General features: G+C 53.6%; 1 protein-coding gene across 1 annotated transcript; it reads left to right on the top strand.

The window, feature by feature from the left end:
• The first annotated feature begins 200 nt into the window (after positions 1 to 200).
• Positions 201 to 14944, top strand: LOC119776798 (AFG3-like protein 2). Its single transcript, XM_038275396.1, has 17 exons — positions 201 to 488; positions 841 to 940; positions 2921 to 2989; positions 3183 to 3322; positions 3389 to 3541; positions 3620 to 3694; positions 3765 to 3889; positions 3963 to 4236; positions 4349 to 4486; positions 4555 to 4708; positions 9457 to 9564; positions 9633 to 9758; positions 9836 to 9946; positions 10050 to 10165; positions 10237 to 10254; positions 10424 to 10543; positions 14111 to 14944. The coding sequence occupies exons 1-17, from the start codon at positions 216 to 218 to the stop codon at positions 14351 to 14353; spliced, it is 2343 nt and encodes a 780-aa protein (XP_038131324.1). The 5' UTR covers positions 201 to 215; the 3' UTR covers positions 14354 to 14944.
• Positions 14945 to 15975: the final 1031 nt, after the last annotated feature.

Raw genomic sequence — 15975 nt, 5'->3', positions numbered from 1 at the left:
CCTGTGGGTCAGGGGCCACAGTCACCACCCTCTGTGTCAGCGGCCACAGTAATTACCCTGTGGGTCAGGGGCCACAGTAATTACCCTCTGGGTCAGGGGCCACAGTGATTGTGTGACGGGCCAGAATGTAGGCAGGTTCTGACGAGCGCGTAGGTTGACCTGACCAATATGGCGGCTGTCGGGACCATAGATATCCATAATAATTATGGATATCTATGGTCGGGACTGTCAGGGCGGAAGCTGGCTCTGTTTTTCTTCCATCCTGCAGGCGGCGCTGTGATCTAAAACCTTTAGAAACCCAAGAAGAAGAAGTTCAGGAAACATGTCTGCGGCGCTGGATGGTTACGGAACGCTGGTATCGGACTGGTTCCGTGTTTAGGTTCTGCTGCAGCCTCAGTCCAATGGCCCTCCGGTACCTTCAGCTGCCGGCGGCCTGTAGGGCCCTGGTCCGCTTCGCCCTGCGGACCTCCGGAGCTCCCAGGAGGACGGTAGGTAGTAACCAGGACAACAGGCTCACCTTGACCGGTCCGGTTCTGAATCAGAACCAGAACCCAGCATAAGCTATCAGGAAGGGCAGGTTTTCCTCCCATAATGAAAAATATGACGTCACAGCTAGGTTTACAGATGACACCTTGATGACGCAACCTAAAGAGTCAGAACTGGACCTCCCAGGTTCCTGTAGTCCTGGTCAGAACAGTCCTGTCGGTCCCAGAACGTCTGATAATTGACTGGCATTCAGAACCAGGAGAACTTTCTGGACTGAAGGTTCTCCTGGTTCTGAATGCCATAAGGTTCTGAAAGGTTCTGGAAGGTGACCCGCTGCCTCTTTATGTTGCCCAGGTGATGTGTTCATCCCATGGAGACCCGCTGGAGACTGGACCGAGCCTGCTGAGCGAGCTGCTGGGAGCCCACAGGACGCTGAGCTCCAGACCGCCCAAAGGTGGGTCAGAACCAGGAACCGCCCAAAGGTGGGTCAGAACCAGGAACCGCCCAAAGGTGGATCAGAACCAAGAACTGCCCAAAGGTGGGTCAGAACCAAGAACAGCCCAAAGGTGGGTCAGAACCAAGAACAGCCCAAAGGTGGGTCAGAACCAATAACCGCCCAAAGGTGGGTCAGAACCAATAACCGCCCAAAGGTGGGTCAGAACCAGGAACCGCCCAAAGGTGGGTCAGAACCAAGAACCGCCCAAAGGTGGGTCAGAACCAGGAACCGCCCAAAGGTGGGTCAAAACCAGGAACCGCCCAAAGGTGGGTCAGAACCAATAACCGCCCAAAGGTGGGTCAGAACCAGGAACTGCCCAAAGGTGGGTCAGAACCAGAAACCGCCCAAAGGTGGGTCAGAACCAGGAACCCCCCAAAGGTGGGTCAGAACCAGGAACCGCCCAAAGGTGGGTCAGAACCAGGAACCGCCCAAAGGTGGGTCAGAACCAATAACCGCCCAAAGGTGGGTCAGAACCAGGAACCGCCCAAAGGTGGATCAGAACCAAGAACTGCCCAAAGGTGGGTCAGAACCACGAACTGCCCAAAGGTGGGTCTGAACCAGGAACCGCCCAAAGGTGGGTCAGAACCAGGAACCGCCCAAAGGTGGGTCAGAACCAGGAACCGCCCAAAGGTGGGTCAGAACCAGGAACCGCCCAAAGGTGGGTCAGAACCAGGAACCGCCCAAAGGTGGGTCAGAACCAAGAACTGCCCAAAGGTGGGTCAGAACCAAGAACAGCCCAAAGCAGACCAAGAACAGCCCAAAGGTGGGTCAGAACCAAGAACAGCCCAAAGGTGGGTCAGAACCAAGAACTGCCCAAAGGTGGGTCAGAACCAAGAACAGCCCAAAGGTGGGTCAGAACCAAGAACAGCCCAAAGGTGGGTCAGAACCAAGAACAGCCCAAAGGTGGGTCAGAACCAAGAATCGCCCAAAGGTGGGTCAGAACCAAGAACAGCCCAAAGGTGGGTCAGAACCAAGAACAGCCCAAAGGTGGGTCAGAACCAAGAACTGCCCAAAGGTGGGTCAGAACCAAGAACTGCCCAAAGGTGGGTCAGAACCAAGAACTGCCCAAAGGTGGGTCAGAACCAAGAACCGCCCAAAGGTGGGTCAGAACCAAGAACCGCCCAAAGGTGGGTCAGAACCAAGAACAGCCCAAAGGTGGGTCAGAACCAAGAACTGCCCAAAGGTGGGTCAGAACCAGGAACCGCCCAAAGGTGGGTCAGAACCAAGAACAGCCCAAAGGTGGGTCAGAACCAAGAACAGCCCAAAGGTGGGTCAGAACCAAGAACAGCCCAAAGGTGGGTCAGAACCAAGAACAGCCCAAAGGTGGGTCAGAACCAAGAACAGCCCAAAGGTGGGTCAGAACCAAGAACTGCCCAAAGGTGGGTCAGAACCAAGAACTGCCCAAAGGTGGGTCAGAACCAAGAACTGCCCAAAGGTGGGTCAGAACCAAGAACAGCCCAAAGGTGGGTCAGAACCAAGAACAGCCCAAAGGTGGGTCAGAACCAAGAACTGCCCAAAGGTGGGTCAGAACCAAGAACTGCCCAAAGGTGGGTCAGAACCAAGAACTGCCCAAAGGTGGGTCAGAACCAAGAACAGCCCAAAGGTGGGTCAGAACCAAGAACTGCCCAAAGGTGGGTCAGAACCAAGAACTGCCCAAAGGTGGGTCAGAACCAAGAACTGCCCAAAGGATAATTCTCCCATAGTAGCTCCGCCCACCGCGCATCAGACCCACTTTTCCAACGCAGAACTAAACTGGTACAAACATCAAAAATGAAGCAGCAGATGCGTTTTTGCTGCTCCTGCTGCGCTTGGTATGAACGCAGCTTCACTGTTCCCCTGACCACAGTCATCACCATGGCGACCTTCTCACACTGTCATCACCATGGCAATGACCCGCCCCACGCGGTTCCACAGACTAACGCTTTTTTCTCTCTTCAGGATTTGAGAAATACTTCCCAGAAGGTCAGAAAGCGAGCAGAACGACTGAGTCAGACTCTGCAGCCAAAGGTAAACCAGCCGCCACCAGAACCAGAACCAGACCCAGTCTGAGCATGCTCAGTGCGATCAGGAGAACCAGAACCAGGCTGGAGGACCTGGTTCCTGCCTTGGTGGATCACAACCATCTGGGTTCATCCTGATGCTCTAAACTGAGCATGCTCCAAACACGCTAGCTGATGCTCCAGGTTCTGATCCATTCCAGAATCCAAGGCTGCCAACGCTCAGAAACCCTCTGGGAGGTCTGGAGGCGGGGCGGACGGCGGGTCCGGAGGAGGGTCGGGAGGCGGAGGGAAGAGAGGAGGTCGCAAGGAGGAGTCCCACTGGTACAGCCGCCTGCAGAAGGTGAGTACCTGCTGGCTGTAGGTCGCCCAGCCTGACGCGCCCCCACTCAGCTGCTGCCTCTTTCAGGGTGACGTTCCCTGGGATGACAAGGAGTTCCGCATGTACCTGCTGAGCGGCGTGGCCTTCTGGACCGCCGTCACCTACTACTTCTTCCTGCGTGATGGAGGACGGGAGGTTACCTGGAAGGACTTTGTCAACAACTACCTGTCCAAGGGAGTGGTAAGACGCCACAGCGGTTCCCTCGCCCCGCCCACCAGCGTTCTGTCAGGGCTCTGATTGCCGGTTTGTCTCCGTCAGGTGGACCGGCTGGACGTGGTCAACAAGCGTTACGTCAAAGTGGTCTTCTCTCCTGGGAAGACGCCGTTGGACGGGGTGCGTTTGAGGGGTGGGCTAAGATGCCAGGTGGGCTACCTGTCTCTGACTCGCGTGTTTCCTCCTGCAGCAGTACGTCTGGTTCAACATCGGCAGCGTGGACACCTTCGAGAGGAACCTGGAGACGGCTCAGAGCGAGCTAGGCATCGAGAGCGAGAACCGCCTGCCCGTAGTCTACTCCACTGAGAGCGACGGGTGAGCAGCGGAGCCGCCGTGGAGCCGCCGCGGCGTCCGGCCGGGCCTGACGCCCTCTGTCTTTGTCCTGCAGAACGTTCCTGCTCAGCATGCTGCCCACCGTCCTCATCATCGGCTTCCTGCTCTTCATGCTGCGGCGCGGCCCAGCGGGGGCCGGCCGCCCTGGCAGGGGAATGGGGGGGCTGTTCAGCGTCAGCGAGACCACGGCCAAGATCCTGAAGGACGAGATCGATGTGAAGTTCAAAGATGTGGCCGGCTGCGAGGAAGCCAAGCTGGAGATCATGGAGTTCGTCAACTTCCTGAAGAACCCCAAACAGTACCAGGACCTGGGGGCAAAGATCCCCAAGGTGAGGCTGAACAGGTCCGCCATGGGTCGGTCCGCATGGCGGGGCAGAGGTGTCGGTCCACCCGGCCCTCGGCGACCATCTCAGTGGCCTGTCCTGTCCTGTGTCTCTGCAGGGGGCCATTCTGACGGGGCCCCCAGGAACAGGGAAGACTCTGCTGGCCAAAGCGACGGCGGGCGAGGCCAACGTTCCCTTCATCACAGTCAACGGCTCCGAGTTCCTGGAGATGTTTGTGGGCGTGGGCCCCGCCAGGGTGAGCATCTGATGGAGGAGGAAGATGATGATGATGGCGGCGGCGGCGCTGATATCTGTCTCCTACAGGTCCGTGATCTATTTGTCATGGCCAGGAAGAACGCTCCCTGCATCCTCTTCATAGACGAGATCGACGCGGTGGGACGGAAGCGCGGCCGGGGGAACTTTGGCGGCCAGAGCGAGCAGGAGAACACCCTGAACCAGCTGCTGGTGGAGATGGACGGTGGGTTCCTCTCTACATCCGCCTGCTGAGGACTGACGCTGCCCTCTGTCTGACCCATTAGAACCAGTCTGACCCATTAGAACCAGTCTGACCCATATGAACCAGTCTGACCCATATGAACCAGTATGACCTACTGGAACCAGTCTGACCCATTGGAACCAGTCTGACCCATTAGAACCAGTCTGACCCATACGAACCAGTCTGACCCATTGGAACCAGTCTGACCCATTGGAACCAGTATGACCCATTGGAACCAGTCTGACCCATATGAACCAGTGTGACCTACTGGAACCAGTATGACCCATTGGAACCAGTATGACCCATTGGAACCAGTCTGACCCATTAGAACCAGTCTGACCCATTAGAACCAGTCTGAACCATTAGGACCAGTCTGACCCATTGGGACCAGTCTGACCCATTTGAACCAGTCTGACCCATACGGACCAGTCTGACCCATTGGAACCAGTCTGACCCATTAGAACCAGTCTGAACCATTAGAACCAGTCTGACCCATTAGAACCAGTCTGACCCATTGGAACCAGTATGACCCATTGGAACCAGTCTGAACCATTAGAACCAGTCTGACCCATTGGAACCAGTATGACCCATTGGAACCAGTCTGACCCATTAGAACCAGTATGACCCATTGGAACCAGTCTGACCCATTAGAACCAGTCTGACCCATTAGAACCAGTCTGACCCATATGAACCAGTATGACCTACTGGAACCAGTATGACCCAATAGAACCAGTCTGACCCATATGAACCACTATGACCCATTAGAACCAGCCTGACCCATTAGAACCAGTATGACCTACTGGAACCAGTCTGACCCATTGGAACCAGTATGACCCATACGAACCAGTCTGACCCATTAGAACCAGTCTGACCCATACGAACCAGTATGACCTACTGGAACCAGTCTGACCCATTGGAACCAGTATGACCCATTGGAACCAGTCTGACCCATTGGAACCAGTCTGATCTATTAGGACCAGTCTGACCCATTAGAACCAGTCTGACCCATTGGAACCAGTCTGACCCATTGGAACCAGTCTGACCCATTGGAACCAGTCTGACCCATATGAACCAGTGTGACCTACTGGAACCAGTATGACCCATTAGAACCAGCCTTACCCATTGGAACCAGTATGACCCATACGAACCAGTCTGACCCATTGGAACCAGTCTGACCCATTAGAACCAGTCTGATCCATTAGAACCAGTCTGACCCATACGAACCAGTATGACCCATTAGAACCAGTCTGACCCATTGGGACCAGTCTGACCCATATGAACCAGTATGACCCATTAGAACCAGTCTGACCCATATGAACCAGTCTCACCCATATGAACCAGTATGACCTACTGGAACCAGTATGACCCATTGGAACCAGTCTGACCCATTAGAACCAGTCTGACCCATATGAACCAGTATGACCTACTGGAACCAGTCTGACCCATTGGAACCAGTATGACCCATTGGAACCAGTCTGACCCATTGGAACCAGTATGACCCATTGGAACCAGTCTGATCTATTAGGACCAGTCTGACCCATTGGGACCAGTATGACCCATTGGGACCAGTCTGACCCATTAGAACCAGTATGACCCATTGGAACCAGTATGACCCATTGGAACCAGTCTGACCCATTAGAACCAGTCTGACCCATTGGGACCAGTATGACCCATTGGGACCAGTCTGACCCATTAGAACCAGTATGACCCATTGGAACCAGTCTGAACCATTAGAACCAGTCTGACCCATTGGAACCAGTATGACCCATTGGAACCAGTCTGACCCATTAGAACCAGTCTGACCCATATGAACCAGTGTGACCTACTGGAACCAGTATGACCCATTGGAACCAGTATGACCCATTGGAACCAGTCTGACCCATACGAACCAGTATGACCCATTAGAACCAGTCTGACCCATTTGAACCAGTATGACCCATTAGAACCAGTCTGACCCATATGAACCAGTATGACCTACTGGAACCAGTCTGACCCATTAGAACCAGTCTGACCCATATGAACCAGTATGACCTACTGGAACCAGTATGACCCATTAGAACCAGCCTGACCCATTGGGACCAGTATGACCCATTGGAACCAGTCTGACCCATTAGAACCAGTCTGACCCATACGAACCAGTATGACCCATTGGAACCAGTATGACCCATTAGAACCAGTCTGACCCATACGAACCAGTCTGACCCATACGAACCAGTATGACCTACTGGAACCAGTCTGACCCATTAGAACCAGTCTGACCCATTAGAACCAGTCTGAACCATTAGGACCAGTCTGACCCATTGGGACCAGTCTGACCCATTAGAACCAGTCTGACCCATTAGAACCAGTCTGACCCATATGAACCAGTATGACCTACTGGAACCAGTCTGACCCATTAGAACCAGTCTGACCCATTAGAACCAGTCTGAACCATTAGGACCAGTCTGACCCATTGGGACCAGTCTGACCCATTTGAACCAGTCTGACCCATACGGACCAGTCTGACCCATACGGACCAGTCTGACCCATTGGGACCAGTCTGACCCATTAGAACCAGTCTGACCCATTGGGACCAGTCTGACCCATTAGAACCAGTCTGACCGATACGGACCAGTCTGACCCATTAGAACCAGTCTGACCCATTAGAACCAGTCTGACCCATTGGAACCAGTCTGACCCATTAGAACCAGTCTGACCCATTGGAACCAGTCTGAACCATTAGGACCAGTCTGACCCATTGGGACCAGTCTGACCCATTAGAACCAGTCTGACCCATTAGAACCAGTCTGAACCATTAGGACCAGTCTGACCCATTGGGACCAGTCTGACCCATTAGAACCAGTGTGACCCATTAGAACCAGTCTGACCCATATGAACCAGTATGACCTACTGGAACCAGTCTGACCCATTGGAACCAGTCTGACCCATTGGAACCAGTCTGAACCATTAGGACCAGTCTGACCCATTGGGACCAGTCTGACCCATTAGAACCAGTCTGACCCATTAGAACCAGTCTGAACCATTAGGACCAGTCTGACCCATTGGGACCAGTCTGACCCATTAGAACCAGTCTGACCCATATGAACCAGTATGACCTACTGGAACCAGTCTGACCCATTAGAACCAGTCTGACCCATTAGAACCAGTCTGAACCATTAGGACCAGTCTGACCCATTGGGACCAGTCTGACCCATTTGAACCAGTCTGACCCATACGGACCAGTCTGACCCATTGGGACCAGTCTGACCCATTAGAACCAGTCTGACCCATTAGAACCAGTCTGAACCATTAGGACCAGTCTGACCCATTGGGACCAGTCTGACCCATTAGAACCAGTGTGACCCATTAGAACCAGTCTGACCCATATGAACCAGTATGACCTACTGGAACCAGTCTGACCCATTGGAACCAGTCTGACCCATTGGAACCAGTCTGAACCATTAGGACCAGTCTGACCCATTGGGACCAGTCTGACCCATTAGAACCAGTCTGACCCATTAGAACCAGTCTGAACCATTAGGACCAGTCTGACCCATTGGGACCAGTCTGACCCATTAGAACCAGTGTGACCCATTAGAACCAGTCTGACCCATATGAACCAGTATGACCTACTGGAACCAGTCTGACCCATTAGAACCAGTCTGACCCATTAGAACCAGTCTGAACCATTAGGACCAGTCTGACCCATTGGGACCAGTCTGACCCATTTGAACCAGTCTGACCCATACGGACCAGTCTGACCCATTAGAACCAGTCTGACCCATTAGAACCAGTCTGACCCATTAGAACCAGTCTGACCCATTGGGACCAGTCTGACCCATTAGAACCAGTCTGACCCATTAGAACCAGTCTGACCCATACGGACCAGTCTGACCCCTTAGAACCAGTCTGAACCATTAGGACCAGTCTGACCCATTGGGACCAGTCTGACCCATTTGAACCAGTCTGACCCATACGGACCAGTCTGACCCATTAGAACCAGTCTGACCCATTAGAACCAGTCTGACCCATTAGAACCAGTCTGACCCATTGGGACCAGTCTGACCCATTAGAACCAGTCTGACCCATTAGAACCAGTCTGACCCATACGGACCAGTCTGACCCCTTAGAACCAGTCTGAACCATTAGGACCAGTCTGACCCATTGGGACCAGTCTGACCCATTAGAACCAGTCTGACCCATACGGACCAGTCTGACCCATTGGAACCAGTCTGACCCATTGGGACCAGTCTGACCCATTAGAACCAGTCTGACCCATTGGAACCAGTCTGACCCATTAGAACCAGTCTGAGCCATTGGGACCAGTCTGACCCATTAGAACCAGTCTGAGCCATTGGGACCAGTCTGACCCATTGGGACCAGTCTGAGCCATTGGAACCAGTCTGAACCATTAGGACCAGTCTGAACCATTAGGACCAGTCTGACCCATTAGAACCAGTATGACCCATTGGGACCAGTTTGACCCATTGGGACCAGTCTGACCCATTAGAACCAGTCTGAACCATTAGGACCAGTCTGAACCATACGGACCAGTCTTACCCATATGAACCAGTCTGACCCATTGGAACCAGTCTGAGCCATTGGAACCAGTCTGACCCATTAGAACCAGTCTGAGCCATTGGAACCAGTCTGACCCATACGAACCAGTCTGAGCCATTGGAACCAGTCTGACCCATTAGAACCAGTCTGACCCATTACAACCAGTCTGACTGACTGCTCTCTGCCCTCAGGCTTTAACACCGCCACCAACGTGGTGGTTCTGGCCGGAACCAATCGACCCGACATCCTGGACCCGGCCCTGCTCAGACCCGGACGCTTCGACCGGCAGATCTACATCGGTGAGTTAAATGGACACGCCCACGCCGCCGTCAGGGACAGGAAGTGACCCAGCTCCGTTCTCCTGCAGGTCCCCCGGATATTAAAGGACGGGCGTCCATATTTAAGGTCCACCTGCGTCCCCTGAAGCTGGGCTCTGACCTGGACAAAGACGCTCTGGCTAAGAAGATGGCCGCCCTGACGCCCGGGTTCTCAGGTAGGTGGTGGGAGGGGCCAGCAGCCGGCCAGGTGAGCCAGGCGTCTGAGCCTTTGTCCTCTGTCGCTGTCTGACAGGCGCCGACATCGCCAACGTGTGCAACGAGGCGGCGCTGATCGCAGCGCGCCACCTGGCAGACACCATCAGCCAGAAGCACTTTGAGCAGGCCATCGAGAGAGTCATTGGAGGTGAGCGCGTTCCCGACCAGAACCAGGACCTGGCAAACCTGGGACCATAGAGTCCGGCAGCAGCTGTGTCAGAACCTCTGACCTCTTGCTGTTTGTGATGCAGGTCTGGAGAAGAAGACTCAGGTTCTGCAGCCGGAGGAGAAGAAGACGGTGGCGTACCACGAGGCGGGTCATGCTGTGGCCGGCTGGTTCCTGGAGCACGCCGACCCGCTGCTCAAGGTCTCTGTGACGGGTGGGCTGTGGTTCTGCAGGCTGAGGCCCGATGGCTGATGGTGTTCTGATCCGAGCAGGTGTCCATCATCCCGGGGGCTTAACCAGACCTCCGGACGTTGTAACCAGGGACGCTGCTACGTTGCAGACCGGGAACGTCCAGAACCTTCGCCGATCAACCGGCTGGGCCCCTAGAAGACCAGCGCCTACCCGGGGACCCCCGCCGTAGGAACTCCGGCTGTCCGTTAGCTCTCTGCAATCCGTTAGAACCAGGGCCATTTCGACCTTGCCCGGACGAGAGGTTCGGGAATTCCGAGGACCCGCCTGACCCGAGCCGAGCCTGATCCCGTCTACGAAAACCAGACTCTAACGAAGAACCGACAAAAGGTTAAAACAGGCTCTGTGGCGGCGTTCTGCCGGACTCTGATCCCGCCCGTTTAGCCATTTCCTAGAAGGGTTTCCATCTTTAAAACAAGAACAGGACCTCACACCTTCCTCTGGAACGGTTTAGAACCAAACCTCTGATCCGTTGAACCATCTGACCGTAGAACCTGACCTTCTGATCCGTTAAACCAGTCTGATCCGTAAAACCCAAATCTGATCCGTAGAACCAGGTCTGATCCGTTAAAACTGGACCAGATCTGATCCGTTAAACCAGTCTTACCCGTTGAACCAGACTTCTGACCGTAGGAACCAGTCGCCCGTTAAACCGGGACCGTCTGATCCGTTAGAACCAGTCTGATCCGTTAGAACCAGGACCTTCTGATCCGTTAGAACCAGTCTGATCCGTTAGAACCAGTCTGATCCGTTAGAACCAGGACCTTCTGATCCGTTAGAACCAGTCTGATCCGTTAGAACCAGGACCTTCTGATCCGTTAGAACCAGTCTGATCCGTTAGAACCAGGACCTTCTGATCCGTTAGAACCAGGACCCTTCTGATCCGTTAGAACCAGTCTGATCCGTTAGAACCAGGACCTTCTGATCCGTTAGAACCAGTCTGATCCGTTAGAACCAGTCTGATCCGTTAGAACCAGGACCTTCTGATCCGTTAGAACCAGTCTGATCCGTTAGAACCAGGACCTTCTGATCCGTTAGAACCAGTCTGATCCGTTAGAACCAGGACCTTCTGATCCGTTAGAACCAGGACCTTCTGATCCGTTAGAACCAGGACCTTCTGATCCGTTAGAACCAGTCTGATCCGTTAGAACCAGGACCTTCTGATCCGTTAGAACCAGGACCTTCTGATCCGTTAGAACCAGTCTGATCCGTTAGAACCAGGACCTTCTGATCCGTTAGAACCAGGACCTTCTGATCCGTTAGAACCAGTCTGATCCGTTAGAACCAGGACCTTCTGATCCGTTAGAACCAGTCTGATCCGTTAGAACCAGGACCTTCTGATCCGTTAGAACCAGTCTGATCCGTTAGAACCAGTCTGATCCGTTAGAACCAGTCTGATCCGTTAGAACCAGGACCTTCTGATCCGTTAGAACCAGGACCTTCTGATCCGTTAGAACCAGTCTGATCCGTTAGAACCAGGACCTTCTGATCCGTTAGAACCAGGACCTTCTGATCCGTTAGAACCAGGACCTTCTGATCCGTTAGAACCAGGACCTTCTGATCCGTTAGAACCAGTCTGATCCGTTAGAACCAGGACCCTCTGATCCGTTAGAACCAGGACCTTCTGATCCGTTAGAACCAGTCTGATCCGTTAGAACCAGGACCTTCTGATCCGTTAGAACCAGTCTGATCCGTTAGAACCAGGACCTTCTGATCCGTTAGAACCAGGACCTTCTGATCCGTTAGAACCAGGACCTTCTGATCCGTTAGAACCAGTCTGATCCGTTAGAACCAGGACCTTCTGATCCGTTAGAACCAGTCTGATCCGTTAGAACCAGTCTGATCCGTTAGAACCAGTCTGATCCGTTAGAACCAGGACCTTCTGATCCGTTAGAACCAGTCTGATCCGTTAGAACCAGGACCTTCTGATCCGTTAGAACCAGTCTGATCCATTAGAACCAGGACCTTCTGATCCGTTAGAACCAGGACCTTCTGATCCGTTAGAACCAGGACCTTCTGATCCGTTAGAACCAGTCTGATCCGTTAGAACCAGTCTGATCCGTTAGAACCAGGACCTTCTGATCCGTTAGAACCAGTCTGATCCGTTAGAACCAGTCTGATCCGTTAGAACCAGGACCTTCTGATCCGTTAGAACCAGTCTGATCCGTTAGAACCAGGACCTTCTGATCCGTTAGAACCAGGACCTTCTGATCCGTTAGAACCAGGACCCTTCTGATCCGTTAGAACCAGGACCTTCTGATCCGTTAGAACCAGGACCTTCTGATCCGTTAGAACCAGGACCTTCTGATCCGTTAGAACCAGGACCTTCTGATCCGTTAGAACCAGTCTGATCTGTTAGAACCAGGACCTTCTGATCCGTTAGAACCAGGACCTTCTGATCCGTTAGAACCAGGACCTTCTGATCCGTTAGAACCAGGACCTTCTGATCCGTTAGAACCAGTCTGATCCGTTAGAACCAGGACCTTCTGATCCGTTAGAACCAGGACCTTCTGATCCGTTAGAACCAGTCTGATCCGTTAGAACCAGGACCTTCTGATCCGTTAGAACCAGTCTGATCCGTTAGAACCAGGACCCTTCTGATCCGTTAGAACCAGGACCTTCTGATCCGTTAGAACCAGTCTGATCCGTTAGAACCAGGACCTTCTGATCCGTTAGAACCAGTCTGATCCGTTAGAACCAGGACCTTCTGATCCGTTAGAACCAGGACCTTCTGATCCGTTAGAACCAGTCTGATCCGTTAGAACCAGGACCTTCTGATCCGTTAGAACCAGTCTGATCCGTTAGAACCAGGACCTTCTGATCCGTTAGAACCAGTCTGATCCGTTAGAACCAGGACCTTCTGATCCGTTAGAACCAGGACCTTCTGATCCGTTAGAACCAGTCTGATCCGTTAGAACCAGGACCTTCTGATCCGTTAGAACCAGGACCCTTCTGATCCGTTAGAACCAGGACCTTCTGATCCGTTAGAACCAGTCTGATCCGTTAGAACCAGGACCTTCTGATCCGTTAGAACCAGGACCCTTCTGATCCGTTAGAACCAGGACCTTCTGATCCGTTAGAACCAGTCTGATCCGTTAGAACCAGGACCTTCTGATCCGTTAGAACCAGTCTGATCCGTTAGAACCAGGACCTTCTGATCCGTTAGAACCAGTCTGATCCGTTAGAACCAGGACCTTCTGATCCGTTAGAACCAGGACCTTCTGATCCGTTAGAACCAGTCTGATCCGTTAGAACCAGTCTGATCCGTTAGAACCAGGACCTTCTGATCCGTTAGAACCAGTCTGATCCGTTAGAACCAGGACCTTCTGATCCGTTAGAACCAGGACCTTCTGATCCGTTAGAACCAGTCTGATCCGTTAGAACCAGTCTGATCCGTTAGAACCAGGACCTTCTGATCCGTTAGAACCAGTCTGATCCGTTAGAACCAGGACCTTCTGATCCGTTAGAACCAGGACCTTCTGATCCGTTAGAACCAGTCTGATCCGTTAGAACCAGTCTGATCCGTTAGAACCAGGACCTTCTGATCCGTTAGAACCAGTCTGATCCGTTAGAACCAGGACCTTCTGATCCGTTAGAACCAGTCTGATCCGTTAGAACCAGGACCTTCTGATCCGTTAGAACCAGTCTGATCCGTTAGAACCAGGACCTTCTGATCCGTTAGAACCAGGACCTTCTGATCCGTTAGAACCAGGACCTTCTGATCCGTTAGAACCAGGACCCGTCTGATCCGTTAGAACCAGTCTGATCCATCAGAATAAGGACCGTCTGTCCTCTGACTCTGGGTCCGGTTCTGTCCTCTGACTCTGGGTCCGGTTCTGTCCTCTGACTCTGGGTCCGGTTCTATCCTCTGACTCTGGGTCCGGTTCTGTCCTTTAGGTGGCGCAGCGGCTTCTGGAGAAGGAGGTTCTGGACAAGAACGACATGGTGGAGCTGCTGGGACGACGGCCCTTTGCAGAGAAGTCCACCTACGAGGACTTTGTGGACGGAACCGGCGGCGAGGACGAGGACACCACGCTGCCCGCAGGCCTGAGGGACTGGAACCAGGACAGAACCGACCCGGACAAGGAAAGTCCGGAGGAACAGGTGGCCCGGCAGATCTCTGGAGGAATGCCCTTCTAGGTCCTTCTCACCCTGCCATCTCGCGCTTCCAGACTCTTCTGCCTCCAGAACCGGTTCTGCTGAGTTCTGACCCGCGGCGCCTGCAGGTTCTAAAGAACACATCAGAATCTGGAAAGCTAGGTTCTGTAGATGGTTCTCTTAGAACTGGAGCCAGAGGTTTGGACCACAGAACCGTTCTCTGGAATAAAAACTGAACCAACAGAACCTTCCACATGGTTCTACAATCAGCAGTGGTGGACCTGGAACCGTTCAGATACCAACCTGTGGTCCACCTGGAGATGCAGCTCAGGACTCTCACACCAGAACCGGATCTATTATGCCATTTAGTTCTGCTCAGCCCGACCCAGATGTTGGAGCTGAGGAGCTCCGGAACGGCTGAAGGTTCTGAAGGTTCTGGAGGTTCTGTCCTGGAAGCAGCTCTGATGGGCTCAGATTCCAGGCCGGAGCTTTAGAACCTCCTCAGGACCTTTGGGCTGTAAATGTGGAGCAGAACTGGTTCTGATCAGGTTTGGGTCGGGGACTTCCCGGTCCGCTCTGAGTGGAAACATGTACAATGATGTGTCTCTAGAACAATAAAGGTGTTTATGTGGGTTCTGGTGTCGGTGTCCCAGTCGGACCATAATCAGTTTTCTCCTTCAGATCTTCAGAAGCATCGACTCCTCCAAGCGTTTCCTCAGTGACACTAGAGGGCGCCATGCTGAATGATTCCATTCAGACATGTCTGACATCTAAGACCTGCAGAGTTTCATCCTGACCGGAGACATGATCAGTGGGACAAGCTGGACAAACTCTGTCCCTCGTTTCAAAGCGTGTCCCAGAGGGGAGCAGCACTGACCCAGGTCACTGGAAAGGTCCTGAATTATGTCTCAGCTTTGAGGCGTCCAACCAGAACATTGTCCAACATCCACCACCTGTCTCTGTAGTCCTGCACATCTGGAACCGTCTGATTCTTCAGTTGCCATAGTGACCAGTTTAGGCCTTTAGTTTGTCCTGGTCAGACTGGGTGGTCTCTGTAAAGACCTACATGTTCTGGAGTACAAATAACTGAACTCTGGTCCATTTCTAAGATGACTTAATCATTGATATGAAAACCCGGTGGGCCTGCACCCGATGAGGCGGTCTGGGACGGGACCAGAACAGCTTAGGCAGAACGTATGGATGCAAAAACTGGAGCCTCTCCACCAGCAGGGATGAGGAGAGGCGGCCATCTTTGTTTAATGACTGGGCCACAGCTGCCAGGCCGTGATGATCAAACCAACTGAAAGGGGCTCCGTGCACGTCCAGGCAGGGGGCCCCGTGCACGTCCAGGCAGGGGCTCCGTGCACGTCCAGGCAGGGGGCTCCGTGCATGTCTAGGCAGGGGGCTACGTGCACATCCAGGTACGGGGCCCGTGCACGTCCAGGCAGGGGCCCGTGCATGTCTAGGCAGGGGGCTACGTGCACATCCAGGTAGGGGCTCCATGCACGTCCAGGCAGGGGGCCCCGTGCACGTCCAGGCAGGGGGCCCCGTGCACGTGCATGCAGGGGCCCGTGCACGTCCAGGCAGGGGCTCCCGTGCACGTCCAGGCAGGGAGCCCCGTGCACGTCCAGGTAGGGGGCCCGTGCACGTCCAGGCAGGGGCCC

The sequence above is a fragment of the Cyprinodon tularosa genome, unplaced genomic scaffold (genome assembly GCF_016077235.1).
Source record: "Cyprinodon tularosa strain WSP-4 unplaced genomic scaffold, ASM1607723v1 ctg958, whole genome shotgun sequence".
NCBI classification, from domain to species: domain Eukaryota; kingdom Metazoa; phylum Chordata; class Actinopteri; order Cyprinodontiformes; family Cyprinodontidae; genus Cyprinodon; species Cyprinodon tularosa.
The sequence above is the reverse complement of the archived record's forward strand: the minus strand, read 5'-3'. Positions and strand labels throughout refer to the sequence as shown.